Source organism: Thermobia domestica, chromosome 3, assembly GCF_964235325.1.
Source record: "Thermobia domestica chromosome 3, izTheDome1.hap1.1, whole genome shotgun sequence".
Taxonomy (NCBI): Eukaryota; Metazoa; Arthropoda; class Insecta; order Zygentoma; family Lepismatidae; genus Thermobia; species Thermobia domestica.
Window position 1 is genome coordinate 206,026,837 of NC_137456.1, and position 18,695 is coordinate 206,045,531.

General features: G+C 35.1%; 1 protein-coding gene across 3 annotated transcripts in view; it reads right to left on the reverse strand.

The window, feature by feature from the left end:
* The window catches only part of Nup37 (nuclear pore complex protein Nup37), a 103,604-nt gene that overhangs the window by 10,682 nt on the left and 74,227 nt on the right, over positions 1-18,695 (reverse strand). For all 3 annotated transcript variants that reach the window (XM_081752123.1, XM_081752121.1, XM_081752122.1), the window contains one exon: positions 17,202-17,361. In XM_081752123.1, coding sequence (XP_081608249.1) covers positions 17,202-17,361 — 160 coding nt within the window. The remainder of the gene's footprint in view (positions 1-17,201; positions 17,362-18,695) is intronic.

Genomic DNA, 18,695 nt, shown 5'->3' on the forward strand with positions numbered 1-18,695 from the left:
TCGGAATAAAGAGTCCGTGGTTCGATGAATGTTATCGTGTAGCAGCTTAAGCCTGACGGATTGTGATAATTATAGATTTATTAGTGCATAATGTAATATGGGTATGGCTTGCGTGTAAATGTATGTAATAGGGTGTCTGTAAAATATTACTTCGCGTGGAAATGAGTAAATAATGAATAAATGTAATGATATAGCAATAATACGATCATGATATAAAATGAATGAGATGATAGGACACCTGTACTTAAATGGATAGGCCCAGTGTATATTATATATTAAGAATATGTTTACTGAAAATCTCGCGTTTTGACTTCTACACTGATACATTCATTCAACCGAGTTTGCTGTTGTATAGTAGTGTGTAGTTGGGAATTATATGTTACTTCACATTTAAGTATCTCATATTAACAGCTCCGGTTCTTAAGAATTTCATCAGATAGGGTAGCATCATGTAGGAATTACCTTTGAAGGCTTACGGAAATGATAATTAAGAAAAATAACTGCTATATCCTGTGATCATCGGAAAGTACAGGTTTGCTCATTTGTACCTTTAGCATTCATTGACTCTCCGAGATTTTTTTCCCTCTACGTTGCTTATTTACCGTACAGTGTTCATATAGCTAATAGAAATATGTTTTGCGTACCCGGTCGTCGACCCCTAGCCTCTTAAGTATTTTCGTTTCTTTTCTTAGTTTAATTAGATGATGGAAATTAATCGACGTCCCATGTCTGCGCAGGGTAACCATCGGTGATGTTTGGTCACTGAAATCACCGATCCAAAATTCATTTTATTTTAATTTTTTTTATTTTGGCAAATTACTCGTTGGAGATATCTTAGCTATTATTTACTCTAGTTTCATTACTATTCTGGACTTTCTTAGTTTCCTGAGAGGTCGGATGATTTTTTTCTGAAATTCCCAAATTAAGAATCTGCACCAACATTCCGATATGGCCGGGGTCTCCAAGAACTTACCGTATAAAGCGAGGAGGGGAATTTCCTTATAAAGCTTTTGCCTTTCTGAAAAATCCTTTGTGGGCACGGGCTCGTTGTGGGCTTGGAGATAACTTTCGACACTACGTATTTAAGTAAGTCATCCTCTTTCGGCATATGTGAATATTTTTGGCTGTGAGTTGTTATATGTTTAAATTCGATCACTCGTCTGTGTAGTGAGTAGTACCTCAAATTTCCCCCTTTCGTTGGCACCACTTTCTCTATCTTGTCTCTTTCTTCCTTCTTACTTCAAGATTTTTTTTAACCTCCCTCCCCCCGGTTCTGAAACTCATGAAAACAAGATGTTCATATCACTTATTTCGATCGTATCTACTGAGACATCGAGGGATACAATTCGTGGAGGTATTTCAAGTATTTCAGAACAACTTAGGACTGTTTTTCACGATACTCAACCCACCATGGGAGGGACTGACGAGAGGGTACACTACGATATCAGATTCCCAGAAACTTGATTATTGTTCATCGATCGTACAAACTATACCCATTGATTACTGACTTCTGGTTTCTTTCTACTGATTGGTTTGTGGTGGGTATGTATTAGTAGTTTGGGCCCACTAATTTCAAAATATCTTGACTTTTTTCTTTCTCTGCATATACATTTATATATGTATGATTACATCGTTTGAAAAGTTACGTGCCTGTTCTATTTGTTGTATTATCACTTCTTGTGTCAACTTATTAAATATCAACCATTTCTCTATATGCGGATTTTAGTAAATTGAATTATTATTGATTATCGGGTTTATATATACCAGGGTGGATTGATTTAAATCAGTCTGATTTAAATCACGATTTTAATCAAGATTTAAATCACTTGATTTTTTTAATAAAAATCGTTGATTTAAATCAAATTCCGAAATGAATTAATTTAAAGTGAAAGTAAGTAAAATCCCGTTTCTCTTCTGTTATTCCGATTATGGAAGATAATAATCATAATACAGTGAGACTCAAATGTATGTAAGCACAGCATGAAACGAGTATCATGTGGGAACTATCAGGGAAAATCCCGTTTGAACGGGTTACGGGTGAACCCTGCTTTCTTCTCTTTGTAACACACGGTTTTAAAATTTCTGTTCCAACGGGGAAATCACCATGGACATTTAAGATGAAAGCTCTTTTGTGTTCATGTCTATTTGTTTGTTTCCAGATAATATGGGCGTATTTCGAGGGTTCGATCCCCTCTCCGAAAAAAAAAAAAAAAAGATTTTAAAATTCTGGGCGAAATTTATGTACTAAATACATAGAAGTTCCTCGGGATCGTAATACGACAAATTTTGGATGCGTTAAAATATCGAATAATACTTTTGATAAAGTTGATACTTGACCCCATTGCACAACATGCCGCGATCTGCGATGTGATCGCAGAAAATTTGCGCCTGTGCAGGAAAAATTGTAAGAGGAAATAAAATAGCTAACAGAAAAGTATAAAAACGTGCCTGCTATGTATAGATGTCTTAAATGCACGGACAACTCGCATTTGAACTGTTTTTCACGTCACATAAAACATATTTTTAACAATCACAAGTGTTTCTTCTTCTGGAACTGATCATCTTGATTTTTTTTATTTTGGAATTCCTGCAGGGAATTCGTGTTATTATTCAGCTCAAAATCTCTTATCATCGCGAATTGTGTCGAGGAATTTGAAGCTTTAAAATATATAAAACGATAATTATGCCTGTTGTGCTGTATGGTTGTGAAACATGGTCGCTTACGCTGAGGGAAGAACGCAGACTGAAAGTATTTGAGAATAAAATCCTGAAACGAATATTCGGAACCAAAAGGAACGGAAATGAGAAATGGGAAAACTTCATGATGAGAAACTGCATAATTTATACCATTCACCAAACATTGTTAGGGTCATCAAATCTTGGAGGTTCAGGTGGGCAGGACTGTAGCGAGAATGGAAGAAAGTAGGAACGCTTTCAAAGTTTTAACTGGAAGTCCAATCGGAAGACGACCATTAGGAAGACCTAGTCGCACATGGGAGGGCAATATTAAGATGGATCTCGCAGAAATAAGAATACAAAATAGAAACTGGTTTCAGTTGACTAAGGATAGAAGTCAGGAGAGCTTTTGTGAACATGGCATTGAACCTCCGGGTTCCATAGGTCATAGAGTGAGTTAATTAATTTTAGGCGAAATTTATGTACTTTATATGTATTTCGTGCCGCTAGCTAGTTCCAATTGTTTAAAAATATGCCCCTGCCAAATATCAGTAACTTTCGTGAAAAGAAAAGTGTCATGTTGATATACATTGCTGTACTTTTTCCTTAATGCTTAAGAAACATTGTTTGGGATTGAAATAGGTTAACGATTGGGATTTAATTCAAAATTAAAACCCAATACTTTCACTTAAATGACATAATTAACATTTAATACTAAGTCCTAATGTTTTTTCTTCAGTTCGCGACTTGTATCATACGAAGAAAAAGATTTAATTTAAATAAAAAAAAATCGATTTAAATCAAAAAAATCAACAAAAATGATTTTTTTGAAAAAAATCATGATTTTTTTCCACCCTGATATATACACATTTCAATGTTGCAACCTTATTAAAAGAAAATAATATTCATTAGGTTTTTATTTGTTTTGTTTTGAGCCAAGAAAATGTGAATGCTTATTGAATATGAAAAGGTTATGTAGAAAATTAAGTGTCGACGAAATACTAAGATTGATATTAGAATAAAATTTATTATATTGAGTAATGTGAATATATATAAGCGAATATGTATGTAAAGGGCTCGGTATTTACCCTGGTTGTTTTAGGTTGCCATCGATTTTCGACACCCAATACTGACCAACTTGTTGTGATTGTAGAGTATTACCGCGTAACTTGTAACAAATAACACCTTACGGATTTGTTATTAATGTTCGTAACTATTAAACTTTTAATACTATGTTAAATGTTGCATGTAAATAGAACAAGTAACAGGTCGTAAAAATAACCCTAATCCGTACCTAAAGTTATTTTGTGAAACCATAACGAAATCAGTGAATCATGAAACAGTGTGCCCCAAATCCTTCCCCTACGACTGGAAACATAACTATTTGTCATTCGCCAGTTCAGTGACTTGAATCTCTTGACTCCACGATCTAGACCAGGAATAAAATTCAGTGATCTTAATTTGAACTGAATTTGATTAATAATTTCGTAATGTAAATACAGGACCTAGGATAGGTCCAGAGACCTAGCTCCATTGAGATATTGTATAGTAGAATGGAAATATGTTCCCAATGTTTGGGACTGGATTCGATATATTAAATCTCGAGAAATTTTGAATTTTCATACCAAGTGCGTCAAGTGACGAAATGAAAAATATATGTAATGTGAAGCAACTACTTTTTGTCTGTAGTTAAGACAAACGACAAACTACTCTCATGGACGCCAATCATAGTGCATAAAGAGAGTTGATAAAGGAGTTATTATCGACGTGAGAAAAAGGACTCATAAAATTGTCGAAATTTCCCCAATTGGGATAGAGACTCAATAGAAAAAACTACTAATTTTTTTTTTAAATGATTAACCAAATTTTTTTTCTTTCTTCTTTCGCATTGATATGTACTCGTTTCGTACTGAATCTTAAATATGTTCAATGTTAACCTTTGTTTTTTTTTCTCTCTCTCCTTTCGTTTTGTCGATTTTTTTAAACGTAATCCAACTTTTAATGTATCTACAAAGAGAAATGTGTTATTCGATATTGTTGAAAGTAACAGATTTCTGTGCATGCCTATGAACCATATTATTATTATTATATATTTTTTTTTTAATTCATGTATCAAACTTTTTCCTGTTATGTCAAACTAAGTTTTCTTGGAATGTAATAAATGTCTATAGAAATGTAGTTAGGTTAGTTTAATTCAATTAAATGCAACCTGAAGTATACATTGTCCTGTATGAATGTGAGTGTGAGTGAAATGTAGATTTAGTATTAAGTGCACCAATTCTTTGACATATATGTGTGACTTATTATAATTAATGGTAGTTGACAATTGAAGTCGTTGAAAAGTCAATACTAACTCAATTTAAGTTGGTTCTATAAAGGAAGCAAAAAGGGCAAAAATAGCCAGAACGAATGATCATCATGGGAGAACTTTGAAAGTCAAAATCTTCGACAAATATGTGTGTTACTTTGATGTTTTTTTGGTTCTTCTCTGTGGTCAATTCTAGCATGCCGTCCACTTCATCATTTATACTTCAAGTACTGGATACTAGTCAAGAATTTTCGGAAATATTGAATAAACTATTAAACTAAACTTTCCTCGTCTTCTCACTATTCCTCATCTCCTTACTTTCCTTTTTTTTTCCTTCTTCCTATCCCATCTTTCTCTTCTCTTCTTTACTTCTTCTATTTTTAATAAAACTGAAAAGGGATCGTGACTGGGAATTCTATATATAATAAACACGGTCATGTATTTATTTTATTTTATTTTTCTTCGGAAGTTCGATATAAAAGTCTTTTCATTTTGATTGAATCTTATATGTTCGAAAGTCAGAAATGGATTATATATTCCTATATAATTAGACATAAGCTGATAGCTTCATGAATATACCCCCCCACCAGGGGGTGAAGGGTCCTCACTCACGACTCATTCCCATGCATCTCATTTGCACGATACAGGGCTTTCCTCCTCTTTTGTTACAAGCGGAGCTTTATTTCTTTCTTTTTCTTTTTCTTTTCTTCTTAGCCCTTTTCAGTTTTACATTGGCGTACCGCGACTAGGATGGTTGTCATGGCAACGTTTGTTCCCATGGCAACGGATCTCAGTTTAAATGGCGACCGGTAGATCTGAAATTTTTTTAAGAATGTCAAAGAGTGAGGTTGAAGGCATGTTGAATTGATTACAACATTGAAATTAATAAGAGAAATTTTATAGTCAAGTGGAAAACTAGAGTCGTTGGCTACTCTGTCAGTTTGTTTCCTTTTCTAAGAAAAAAAAAGGGAAGGAGTGTCAAAAATTTTTCTAAATTAGAACTAAACGCTAGAAGGGTTTCAAGGAAGGAAAGAGAATGGGAATCCTTTAATTCATGAATAATATATGTCTTGATAGTGAATAAGTGTTTCATAGTATATGTGTATTGTATATGTGTATTTGTGATATATATATATCTTGTCTTTTGTATAGTGTTTTAGAACTATGGCAACAAATAAAAAGGTTATTGTGTCACAGGACGAATGTGAAGTCACGTTCACTCAATGCACGTTAGATGATAACGCTAAAAGATCTCGCGCCCCGCGGAGATTAATAAGATGCACCGGTTGTGTACTAAAATTGATCCACTTTGCTTGCACCAATCTGGATGATACTGCTGAAAATGCAGAAAAAGTCCAAACCGGGGAAATAGTAAAATACTGTGATGATTGTGCAGGGAAGTTTTGCCAGTCTTGCGAAATCATGAATTTATCCCCTGCTATAGAGACTGAGCATCCGGACTCAGATGAGGAACGTGGGTATAGTACCCCGAAAGACCGAGGCCAAATATCTCCAGTGGAGATATCCGACCTCGATGGTAAGGAAAAGAATGGAGATCACAGTGATTCTCAGAATCAGACGGTAAACCCGAAGGAAGGAATGTCATCTGGAGGGTCTGATACGTCTGCATTAATTCGCCAGATGATGCAAATGATGATGAAAAATTTTCTAATACAGATCTGAAAATTGATCAAAACGGTGCAGGTCTGAGGCGTGAGATAAATGAAAAGTTAGATCAGAATAATGAAGACCTGAGGCGTGAGATAAATGAAAAGTTAGATCAGAATAGTGAAGACTTAAGGCGTGAGATAAATGAAAATTTTGATACCTCGAAACGAGAGACTAAACTCGAGGCACTAAACAACAAATTTGATCAGATCTGTTTAGACTTTGCTTCTTCAATTAGCAAATTGAAGGAGCAAACGTCCACTGAACTAGACCAGGTTAGATATCAGGCCCAACTTTCTACCGAGCAGCTCACAGAGGAAACAAATGCAAAATTACATGAAGTAGATGTAAGGTTTGAAAACACAAACACAAGATTCTGTGACACAGAACAAAAGGTTGAACAGCAGCAGGCTGAAATAAATAAATTAAATGTTACAATATCCAATCTGTCAATAGAAACAATTAGAATCAGTCAACCAGAAAATTAGCAATATCCAAAATGAAGTGACAAACCTCAAGGAGAATGTTGGAAAACCGAATCAAGTAAAACTGGATCTGTCCTATCCTTTTCCTAGTAGCGATTCCCCAGGGAAAATTTTCCCAGAAACGAGTAACATTGAACCGGTAAAGAGTAAAGTGTTGCCTGATGCACGGGACACAGCAATGTATTGTACCCCGCACCAGCCAACCTCGAAATCATGGTTGAGCAATTTCAATGTACCGATGCAGTCAACTGCTGTGACCACAACAGTCACTAGCGTAAATGCTCACTCTACTTTTGGAATGATACAATCTTACAGCGTGCTGCCAGAAAAGGGAGAGAGATGTGCCGGACCGTCGGTTACTGCCGTGGTCGGTCCTAAGTTCGAACCTCAGATGGTCGACACTAATTATAAAACCTCTCTTGGTCATATGGGAACGTTCAGTTCGGTGACCACTCCGTCGGTGGCAAATCCGGTGACAACCCCAACCGCTCAGGATAACGCGTTGATTCCACTAGATTCTTTTCCTGCCCCGTATAGTATGAGCTCTAAAGTTTCCCTCCGGGATATTGAACGTTTTCCCACTTTTGATAGGAACATTGCTAACGGGTTACCTCGAGTTTTCCTGAGAAGATTGCAGCAATATCTTGACATGTATAAACTCACTGATGGGGAACGTTTGCAAATAGTCGAAAAGTGTTTAATCGTCGCTTCAGGTGCATGGTTTGCCTCCGTCAAATATCAAATTCGAACATTTAGTGATTTTTTGATCCTTGTTAAAGAAGAGTATTGTAATGAGCACATCGAGCGGCTCCAAAAGAGAAACTTGCAATCACTCCGATATGATCGCTCCAAGTGTGGATCCCTCCTGGACTATGCTTGGAAGATAATTGAATTATACTATCAGATAGCTGAACACCCCTCTCAGGCCGAACTGGTAGACATTATAGTTAACGCCCTTCCACCCGATGAGTCCCGGGCCATAGCGTCCCACTTGTGCCAAACGGTGCGAGAAGTCACCTCGTCTGGCTGCCTTGTGCGGAAAGGAAGTTGGTGGTCCACCAAAGCGGTACTTTGCCCGATAGGCAAAGATTCTAAAACCAACTAAAACGAAGGTAACGGCAAGTTGCCAGACAGATTCCCTGAGTTATACCCAAGCAGGATCTCGTTATCCTAGTGGGTATGGCTCAGAAAACAACAATAATGGCCGGCGACTATTCAGGAATCGGCCCATGTTCAACAATCGCCGGAGTTATCATCCCTATGACCGTACTAACATGGAATCGAACCCGGATAGGGGCGTTAACGCCCGGAGGAATTTTAACAGGACGTACGGAAGAAGGGAGAACGGTAATAGTCAGGGTAATAATAATAATAATAATAATAATAATAATAATAGTAACAATAATGTAAATCGACCCCAGAATTCAGTCCCTTCGCAAGTGCGTGGTAACGGTGAGCCTAGAGTAATATTAAATGGGAGTGATAGTCGGGAAACTGCATCCTAATGTCATCGGATATGCTAGTCGACGGGTGAAGCCTTACGAGTTGTCTCTGTCGATTTCTCAGTTGGAACTTCTGTCCGTTCTATTCCTATGTGAACACCACTAGCCCGTTTGTCGTGAAAATATTGCTAAAAAAACTGCGCCGTTTTGCATAATCTAAAAGGTGAAAGTATCGGAACCCATAACTTTCGAAATTTAAAGATTTTCGACTGTACAGAAGATAAACGTAGCGAATTACTCGCACGACACCATAAATACATTAATATGCTGTCCTAGTGTGACTGATGAGAATGAGTGTGTTAACTTAACAAGCATAAGTAGTTAGTATTCCCAATTAGCAAAATTTTGTTATTCTAACAAAATTTTTTTAATAGGCCGGGGAAAACTGCAATGTACCATTACAGTTGAGAGAAATGGCAACTTTTTTTTATTCACCCCATGCGTAGTGATTTTTTTTTAAAAAAATCGATTTCGGTTTAATTACACTATGTATTTAACCTCTTTACTTCAAATTAATGTAATGAATCGAAAGTCTCATTAGGAATCATATTTTCACGGAATAACATATTTAGTTATATTTTGATTAATTGTAAATTCCATTTTCGCATATACAAGTTGAATAGTTACAAGATTTACCACTCTGACGTCATACCGAAACATAGTTCCGCCATTGGATATAAATTTTCTTAATTTCAAACCAATGTAGAATTTGGCCAGGTAACTAAACCTTCCCTCACCCCCTTTCACTAGTCCATAGTCACTTTCAGATCCGGTTATATCTGGATTTCACCAATTTCTATTTGCTTTGTAATTTCCGCGACTGAAAGATTTCGCCCTGGTTGGAGGAATCCTTATGTCCCTGTCGTTTTCGGCGCAATGTTATCATTCTCACCTAAAACGCCTTAGGAAGCACAGCTTGTGATGTGTATTGTCACATTTCGACTGGACAGGACGGAGATATCTAATGAAATTAAGGTAAAAATGCAACCTAATTTCATAGTTAAGGATTGAAGGCTGTGTAGGAGTCCAAAAATCCGCATTTTTATTGGGGAGACAGTTAATAGTTCATTGAAATGCCGGATTTCGGTTTGCAGGACGCCATGTTGCTGCCAAGATAGAATGGACAAAAAGAAGAGTGATTTTTGATCTTTTCAAATTCAATTAGGGGTTAGGGAAAAAACGACCTGTTTTGTGCATTTTGTTCGTTTATTTGGTAGATGTGATTTTTTTTTTATTAATCAGTAAGTGCATGTACACAGTAGGTTTCATAGTTGTAAGGTTAACTATCAGAATGGCAGCTTAATCTAACAAAAAGGGCTCCTATTCAATTTTCGAATTGAACCATTTCTAGCGGGGGAATGGGTTAGATAATATTCGTGATTAGGGCCTTCTCCCCTCCCAGGGGAAAGGTCTCTCAATAAATCTTGTTAAGATGCCCGCAGTGCTTCAAACTCTAGTAAACATGTTTTAAATAATTGGCCAGGTCATTTGGACCTAGGGTTACCCTTCTCATTTTGTCCCTCTAAAGTTCAATAGAGCCAACTTTATATACCGACAAGGGAGTAATGTGTTTTAAGTCTAATATATCAGGTACTTGCCTCTAATATGCATATAATAAATGGTGCTTGTTTGGTTAGTCGTTTTTATGTGTAGCACTTACAGTGTTGTATGTAGTTAGTAGTTCTGTGTGAGTGCGTGATGTTACTGTGAGGACACTGTATTTAACATGCGTTAATTTAGTACCATTTGTCTAAATTGAAGTACACTAAACAAGAGTAAATATTAGAGTTCTGATTAATAAGTGTAAGGGTATATTTTAGTACACAGTAAATTATTTCTTTACTGCAGCGCCATCGTGTCCGTTTTCGGCAATCAGTTGTTTGTTGACATTACGTCATTGCATGAGTTAGCGAGCTAGATCGTTTGATTTTAACCCCTTATTCTCAAACTACATCCCATGGACATGGTTTTCAGTTCATATGAGTGTACGTTTCGATGAAATAGCATGAGATCTTGTAGTTTTGAAAATTACAGCTTGCTGCCTCAATTAGAAACTTAAATATCCGCCGAAATTAAGAATGCATATTTTCTTAATAGATGTAAGCCTACATGATGTTACTGTTTGTTTCGAAATGCAATATTAAATTCTCTTTTCCCGTTGCTGTAGAGAGATTCCATTGTTGCTTTAGTTCTATCACCAAATCAGAAATAAAATAATCGTTGACAATTTAACTTTCAGTGAATACACGTATGATTTTTTTAAACTGCGAAGTAAATATAATTTTGGTGTTTCGGAATAGAGTCCGTGGTTCGATGAATGTTATCGTGTAGCAGCTTAAGCCTGACGGATTGTGATAATTATATATTTATTAGTGTATAATGTAATATGGGTATGGCCTGCGTGTAAATGTATGTAATAGGGTGTCTGTAAAATATTACTTCGCGTGGAAATGAGTAAATAATGAATAAATGTAATGATATAGCAATAATACGATTATGATATAAAATGAATGAAATGATAGGACACCTGTACTTAAATGGATAGGCCCAGTGTATATTATATATTAAGAATATGTTTACTGAAAATCTCGCGTTTTGACTTCTACACCGATACATTCATTCAACCGAGTTTACTGTTGTATAGTTGTGTGTAGTTGGGAATTACATGTTACTTCACATTTAAGTATCTCATATTAACAGCTGCGGTTCTTAAGAATTTCATCAGATAGGGTAGCATCATGTAGGAATTACCTTTGAAGGTTTACGGAAATGATAATTAAGAAAAATAACTGCTATATCCTGTGATCATCGGAAAGTACAGGTTTGCTCATTTGTACCTTTAAAATTCATTGACTCTCCGAGATTTTTTTTCCTCTACGTTGCTTATTTACCGTACAGTGTTTATATAGCTAATAGAAATATGTTTTGCGTACCCGGACGTCGACCCCTAGTCCTCTTAAGTATTTTCGTTTCTTTTCTTAGTTTAATTAGATGATGGAAATTAATCGACATCCCATGTCTGCGCAGGGTAGCCATCGGTGATGTTTGGTCACCGAAATCACCGATCCAAAATTCAATTTATTTTATTTTTTATTTTGGCAAATTACTCGTTAGTGATATCTTAGCTATTATTTACTCTAGTTTCATTACTATTCTGGACTTTCTTAGTTTCCTGAGAGGTCGGATGATTTTTTTTTCTGAAATTCCCAAATTAAGAATCTGCACCAATATTCCGATATGGCCGGGGTCCCCAAGAACTCAACCGGATACAGCGAGGAGGGGAATTTCCTTATAAAGCTTTTGCCTTTCTGAAAAATCCCTTGTGGCCACGGGCTCGTTGTGGGCTTGGAGATAACTTTCGACACTACGTATTTAAGTAAGCCACCCTCTTTCGGCATATGTGAATATTTTTGGCTGTGAGTTGTTATATGTTTAAATTCGATCACTCGTCTGTGTAGTGAGTAGTACCTCAAATTTCCCCCTTTCGTTGACACCACTTTCTCTATCTTGTCTCTTTCTTCCTTCTTACTTCAAGATTTTTTTGAACCTCCCCCCGGTTCTGAAACTCATGAAAACATACAATGTTCATATCACTTCTTTCGATCGTATGTACTAACTGAGACATCGAGGGATACAATTCGTGGAGGTATTTCAGGTATTTCAGAACTTAGGACCGTTTTTCACGATACTCAACCCACCATGGGAAGGACTGACGAGAGGGTACACTACGATTTCAGATCCCCAGAAACTTGATTATTGTTCATCGATCGTACAAACTATACTCATTGATTACTGACTTCTGGTTTCTTTCTATTGATTGGTTATATGGTGTGTATGTATTAGTAGTTTGGGCCCACTAATTTCAAATAATCTTGATATTTTTTCTTTCTCTGTATATACATTTATATATGTATGATTACATCGTTTGAAAACTTACGTGCCTGTTCTATTTGTTGTATTTTCACTTCTTGTGTCAACTTATTAAATAATATCAACCATTTCTCTATACGCGGATCTTAGTAAATTGAATTATTATTGATTATCGGGTTTATATATACACATTTCAATGTTGCAACCTTATTAAAAGAAAAGAATTTTTGTTAGGGTTTTTTTTTTTTTTTTGTTTTGTTTTGTTTTGAGCCAAGAAAATGTGAATACTTATTGAATATGAAAAGGTTATGTAGAAAATTAAGTGTCGACGAAATACTAAGATTGATATTAGAATAAAATTTATTATATTGAGTAATGTGAATATATATAGATTTTTGACACCCGATACTGACCAACTTGTTGTGATTGTAGAGTATTACCGCGTAACTTGTAATAAATAACACCTTACGGATTTGTTATTAATGTTCGTAACTATTAAACTTTTAATACTATGTTAAATGTTGCATGTAAATAGAACAAGTAACAGGTCGTAAAAATAACCCTAATCCGTACCTAAAGTTATTTTGTGAAACCATAACGAAATCAGTGAATCATGAAACAGTGTGCCCCAAATCCTTCCCCTACGACTGGAAACATAACTATTTGTCATTCGCCAGTTCAGTGACTTGAATCTCTTGACTCCACGATCTAGACCAGGAATAAAATTCAGTAATCTTAATTTGAACTGAATTTGATTAATAATTTCGTAATGTAAATACAGGACCTAGGATAGGTCCAGAGACCTAGCTCCATTGAGATATTGTATAGTAGAATGGAAATATGTTCCCAATGTTTGGGACTGGATTCGATATATTAAATCTCGAGAAATTTTGAATTTTCATACCAAGTGCGTCAAGTGACGAAATGAAAAATATATGTAATGTGAAGCAACTACTTTTTGTCTGTAGTTAAGACAAACGACAAACTACTCTCATGGACGCCAATCATAGTGCATAAAGAGAGTTGATAAAGGAGTTATTATCGACGTGAGAAAAAGGACTCATAAAATTGTCGAAATTTCCCCAATTGGGATAGAGACTCAATAGAAAAAACTACTAATTTTTTTTTTTTTAAATGATTAACCAAATTTTTTTTCTTTCTTCTTTCGCATTGATATGTACTCGTTTCGTACTGAATCTTAAATATGTTCAATGTTAACCTTTGTTTTTTTTCTCTCTCTCCTTCTTTCGTTTTGTCGATTTTTTTAAACGTAATCCAACTTTTAATGTATCTACAAAGAGAAATGTGTTATTCGATATTGTTGAAAGTAACAGATTTCTGTGCATGCCTATGAACCATATTATTATTATTATATATATTTTTTTTAATTCATGTATCAAACTTTTTCCTGTTATGTCAAACTAAGTTTTCTTGGAATGTAATAAATGTCTATAGAAATGTAGTTAGGTTAGTTTAATTCAATTAAATGCAACCTGAAGTATACATTGTCCTGTATGAATGTGAGTGTGAGTGAAATGTAGATTTAGTATTAAGTGCACCAATTCTTTGACATATATGTGTGACTTATTATAATTAATGGTAGTTGACAATTGAAGTCGTTGAAAAGTCAATACTAACTCAATTTAAGTTGGCTCTATAAAGGAAGCAAAAAGGGCAAAAATAGCCAGAACGAATGATCATCATGGGAGAACTTTGAAAGTCAAAATCTTCGACAAATATGTGTGTTACTTTGATGTTTTTTTGGTTCTTCTCTGTGGTCAATTCTAGCATGCCGTCCACTTCATCATTTATACTTCAAGTACTGGATACTAGTCAAGAATTTTCGGAAATATTGAATAAACTATTAAACTGAACTTTCCTCGTCTTCTCACTATTCCTCATCTCCTTACTTTCCTTTTTTTTCCTTCTTCCTATCCCATCTTTCTCTTCTCTTCTTTACTTCTTCTATTTTTAATAAAACTGAAAAGGGGGTCGTGACTGGGAATTCTATATATAATAAACACGGTCATGTATTTATTTTATTTTATTTTTCTTCGGAAGTCCGATATAAAAGTCTTTTCATTTTGATTGAATCTTATATGTTCGAAAGTCAGAAATGGATTATATATTCCTATATAATTAGACATAAGCTGATAGTTTCATGAATATCCCCCCCCCCCCACCACCAAAGGGTGAAGGGTCCCCACTTACGACTCATTCCCATGCATCTCATTTGCACGATACAGGGCTTTCCTCCTTTTTTGTTACAAGCGGAGCTTTATTTCTTTCTTTTACTTTTTCTCTTTCTTTTCTTCTTAGCCCTTTTCAAAATACTGATCATGAAATATCAATGACAAGATTCGTGAAAATTGCCGTTTTACAACAGAGCTACAGCTTCAGTTTCTGCAAATGTCACTTATTGCATGAAGTTGTGATCCAAAAGTTAGGCTACCGTAAATTTTGTGAAAGATGACTTTGATAATTTTGACAGGAATACAAAACTGAATGGATGGCAGCCACCTTGAAATTCCTTTGAGGTCTACAACAAAGATGGTGATTCCTCTCTTGATGGTATCGTTACTGGGGACAAAACTTGGGGTAAGAACGTTAATTGTGAAACAAAAAAGTAGTCCATGAAGTGGGAAACACCAGTTCACAAGAAAAATAATAATAATAATAAAAAAATAAAACATGTCTGCAAGAAAACATATGGCTATTGTGTTTTGGGATAGTGAAAATGTACTGCTAGTAGGCCTTTTGAAATGTGGTGCAACAATTACTGCTGAAAAATATTGTGAGATATTACAGAAGTTGCAAAGAACAATTCAAAACAAACGCTGACGAAAACTGAATCCAAAAGTCGTGCTATTTCATGACAACGTTCGCCTATACTCACCAAGAGGATTCCGGGACACTTACCAGGCTTTTCATTGCGAGGTTTCGACCATCCGCCACATAGCCTGGATCTCGCACGAAGTGACTACGAGTTGTTTCCCCACCTAAAGGCCTGGGTCGCAACGCAGTGCTTTGATGACGACGCAGACCTTCAGGCTGGCGTGTAGGTATGGTTGAAATCAGCGGCGATAACCTTTTATGACAATGGGATTCTCAGATAAGTTTTAAATCCTTATGAAGCAAATTACGTAATAACTGCATCTTTTTTTACACTTACTTTTACCTATATTATGTTCTGGTACGTTGTACACATAGTTGCTCATCGGCAAGCAGTTTTCCAAGTTGAAGCCACTTAAATGAGGATTGGAGAGAGGCTTTATCGAAATCAGGAGGTCCAAAGATATAGAAGCAGGTAGCACTGGCCAAAATTGGACAAGACAAAATTCTGTGGAAATAAGCAAGGCAAATACTATACGATACGGGCAAAAATTGAGATGTTACTGACGTTCACAAATAAAATTCAGACTGAAATAAGCAAAATATTGAAGATGGTGTATCATGTGTTAATCATGTTAATAAGGAACTGAAAGAATCAAACAACCCCTAAGTCCAGTATAAGAATAAATCTGGACTAAAGTGAACTACAACATAAGCTCCTGATAGACTTTTGTTAAGGAAAACACTTCAGAACAGAGAATTATTCTTAACACAACACAAATCTGTGGGGGATGAATATGACCAAAAAAATTCGTCAAGGAGTGTGTGGAGGATATCTTAAAGTAGCTTGAAAGTATGGCGTTCTCGTAACGAACAAGAAATTTATCCCAGCTATGACGGAGAAATGGTTTCAATGAGCTAAGTTATACCGAGACTAGACTATTAAGTAATACAGAAAGGTAAATAAATACAGTGCAATAATTTACATTTAATATGAGTCATTTACTGGAATTGGATAGTTTAGATAATTCTTTGTTTTAGTCTTATTTCACAAATGCATAAAATAAATACCATGTATTTTTGTTACGTGGTGTTCAGTGATACAACTGTTATTTATGCAGAGAAATAGACCGTAATATACAAGACGAGCTTGAATAGAAAGAAGCCTTGAAAAGAAACTTGACCTACCGCAGGTAAACTATTCTACTCAAATGAAGATCTGGAATGCTGTTTGGTGTACGGCTCAGGCAAAATCCATATTATAGAAGAAGTATGCACAGTAAAAACTGAGATCATCAGGGCCTATGAGGTGCCAAAATGAATGAGTGGTTTCCAACTATTGATGAAATACTTATGCAGGACTGTGCGCTTTGTCACTGTTTAAAAGCTATGCGCGAGGAACTTGTTTTTAGGGGCATTTCTGTATTCAACAACAGACCTTCAACTGAGATATGAACATTTACGACCGGGAAACAGTCCAGGCATGAACCCTATCAAGTCGTTATAGACACATGCTGACATCAAAATCGAAGCTAAATGATCTACGACGAAGAAAGAAAGAAAGAAAAAAAAAAAAAACTAATTGACAGGACATCCATATCATTTAGAGAGAGGACGCTGAATTTTCAAACTTACACAGAACATGGATAGAAATCATGATAGAAATATTTGAAGCCTTAATTGTAGACAAGGGATGGGTTATATCAAGTATTGATTTAATACAGTATCAATAACTAGTCCTATACACTTAGGTTTAGAATTTTTTTTTTTTTTAAGACGTCTTAATTGCCCATTTTGCTAATAATTTGTCCACATCTGAATAAGAAAAAATTACAAACTTTACGAAATAAGTACTCCTACCTGCAAACTGGCTGTGATAATAGGATATTTTGCATTAATACTCATTACTTTTAGCTGATTTCCGGGTCTTCCAACAGAAGCAAAGTAACTGTCACTTGTTTTCGCAAACTTTAGATATCGACCACCTTCCACATGCACTGGCCTCTTCTCAACAGAAAGGCTATTTAAAAAAAAAAAGTTATTTGTACATAAATAAACATTTAATACTATTCGCACTAGCTTACGAACTATTCACAAATGTGAATAAAGAAAATCTGATGTAATACTAACAACATTGATACGTGCGTTACAGTTTCGGGAATTTACCAAGGCCTTCATCTGTAAAGTTATCTGATACGTGTTTCACAAAGCAATTATAAATTACTAAAGTCGTAACACAAGTTACTACTAATTAGTGCTCTTGTCCGACCATCAATTATTGACAATAATCTTGTAATTAAAATATTAAGTAATCTTGGTAACAAGCATCTTACATAACAAAAAATAAAACAATGAAAACACTATTAAATCTATAATACTAAAACGCTATTATATCTATATATACTAAATAGGAAGATATATTATGTAGTAACAACGTTTCAAGGTACTGAATGCAATACAGAGATTAAGGGAATGTATACGCGTGAAAATAACTGTTATTTTCTCCTTTTGACTATAGCTTCCAAAGAAAGAAAAAATCAGAGATAAAAGGAATCCCAGTATAGGTAAATATGAAATTTAAAATGAAAGTACTAGGGGACTATATGATTGTTTGGACTAAATACACACTAAAGGCATCAACGTAATTAAGTAGACATATTTAGTTTTCAAGTCTGTCTACGCAGATTACCACTCCAAAATTTACCTAAGTTATTAAAAACAAAATATTTTAAGAAGTCATTCCTATCTATTTTATTACAAATAATCTAAACAATTATATTGGTTTCTGCGCCTGTACTACAACAAAAATCAACAGAAGAATACTGTTGCTACAAACTTGTCGGGTTTTCTTTCAAGTGCATACTCAAAGACTTTGTCACAACGTCATTTGTACGTACATAATGTAAATTGTGAAAATAACTTGTGTTCAGCACCGGTAGATTCCAATTTCATAAAGTTGCTTTTCACAAATGAAGATTTTGGACCAACTAAATTAATGAGCATTATTCATACATATATCCACTGCAAAGTCTCGAGTTACCGGCCCTTTCTATTTTGTTTTCTTTAATTTGACACGTTTTCAATTTATTATTATATGTTCCGTTTGCTATTGTATTGATTTTATTTATAGATGATAATTACCTTTATTGACAAACATTTATTTTTCTGTAATTTTATTTGTGAAATGAAAGCGAAAATGCGTAAAGAACAACTGTAAACTTAACGAATTTTATGATAGTGAGTCTCTTGCAAGCTTAAAATTTCTGTATCATTATTATTATGATCATCATCATATGTATTCTCCCACTATTGGGAGACCACTTGCCACAACTGGGAACTTTCAATGCACTATGG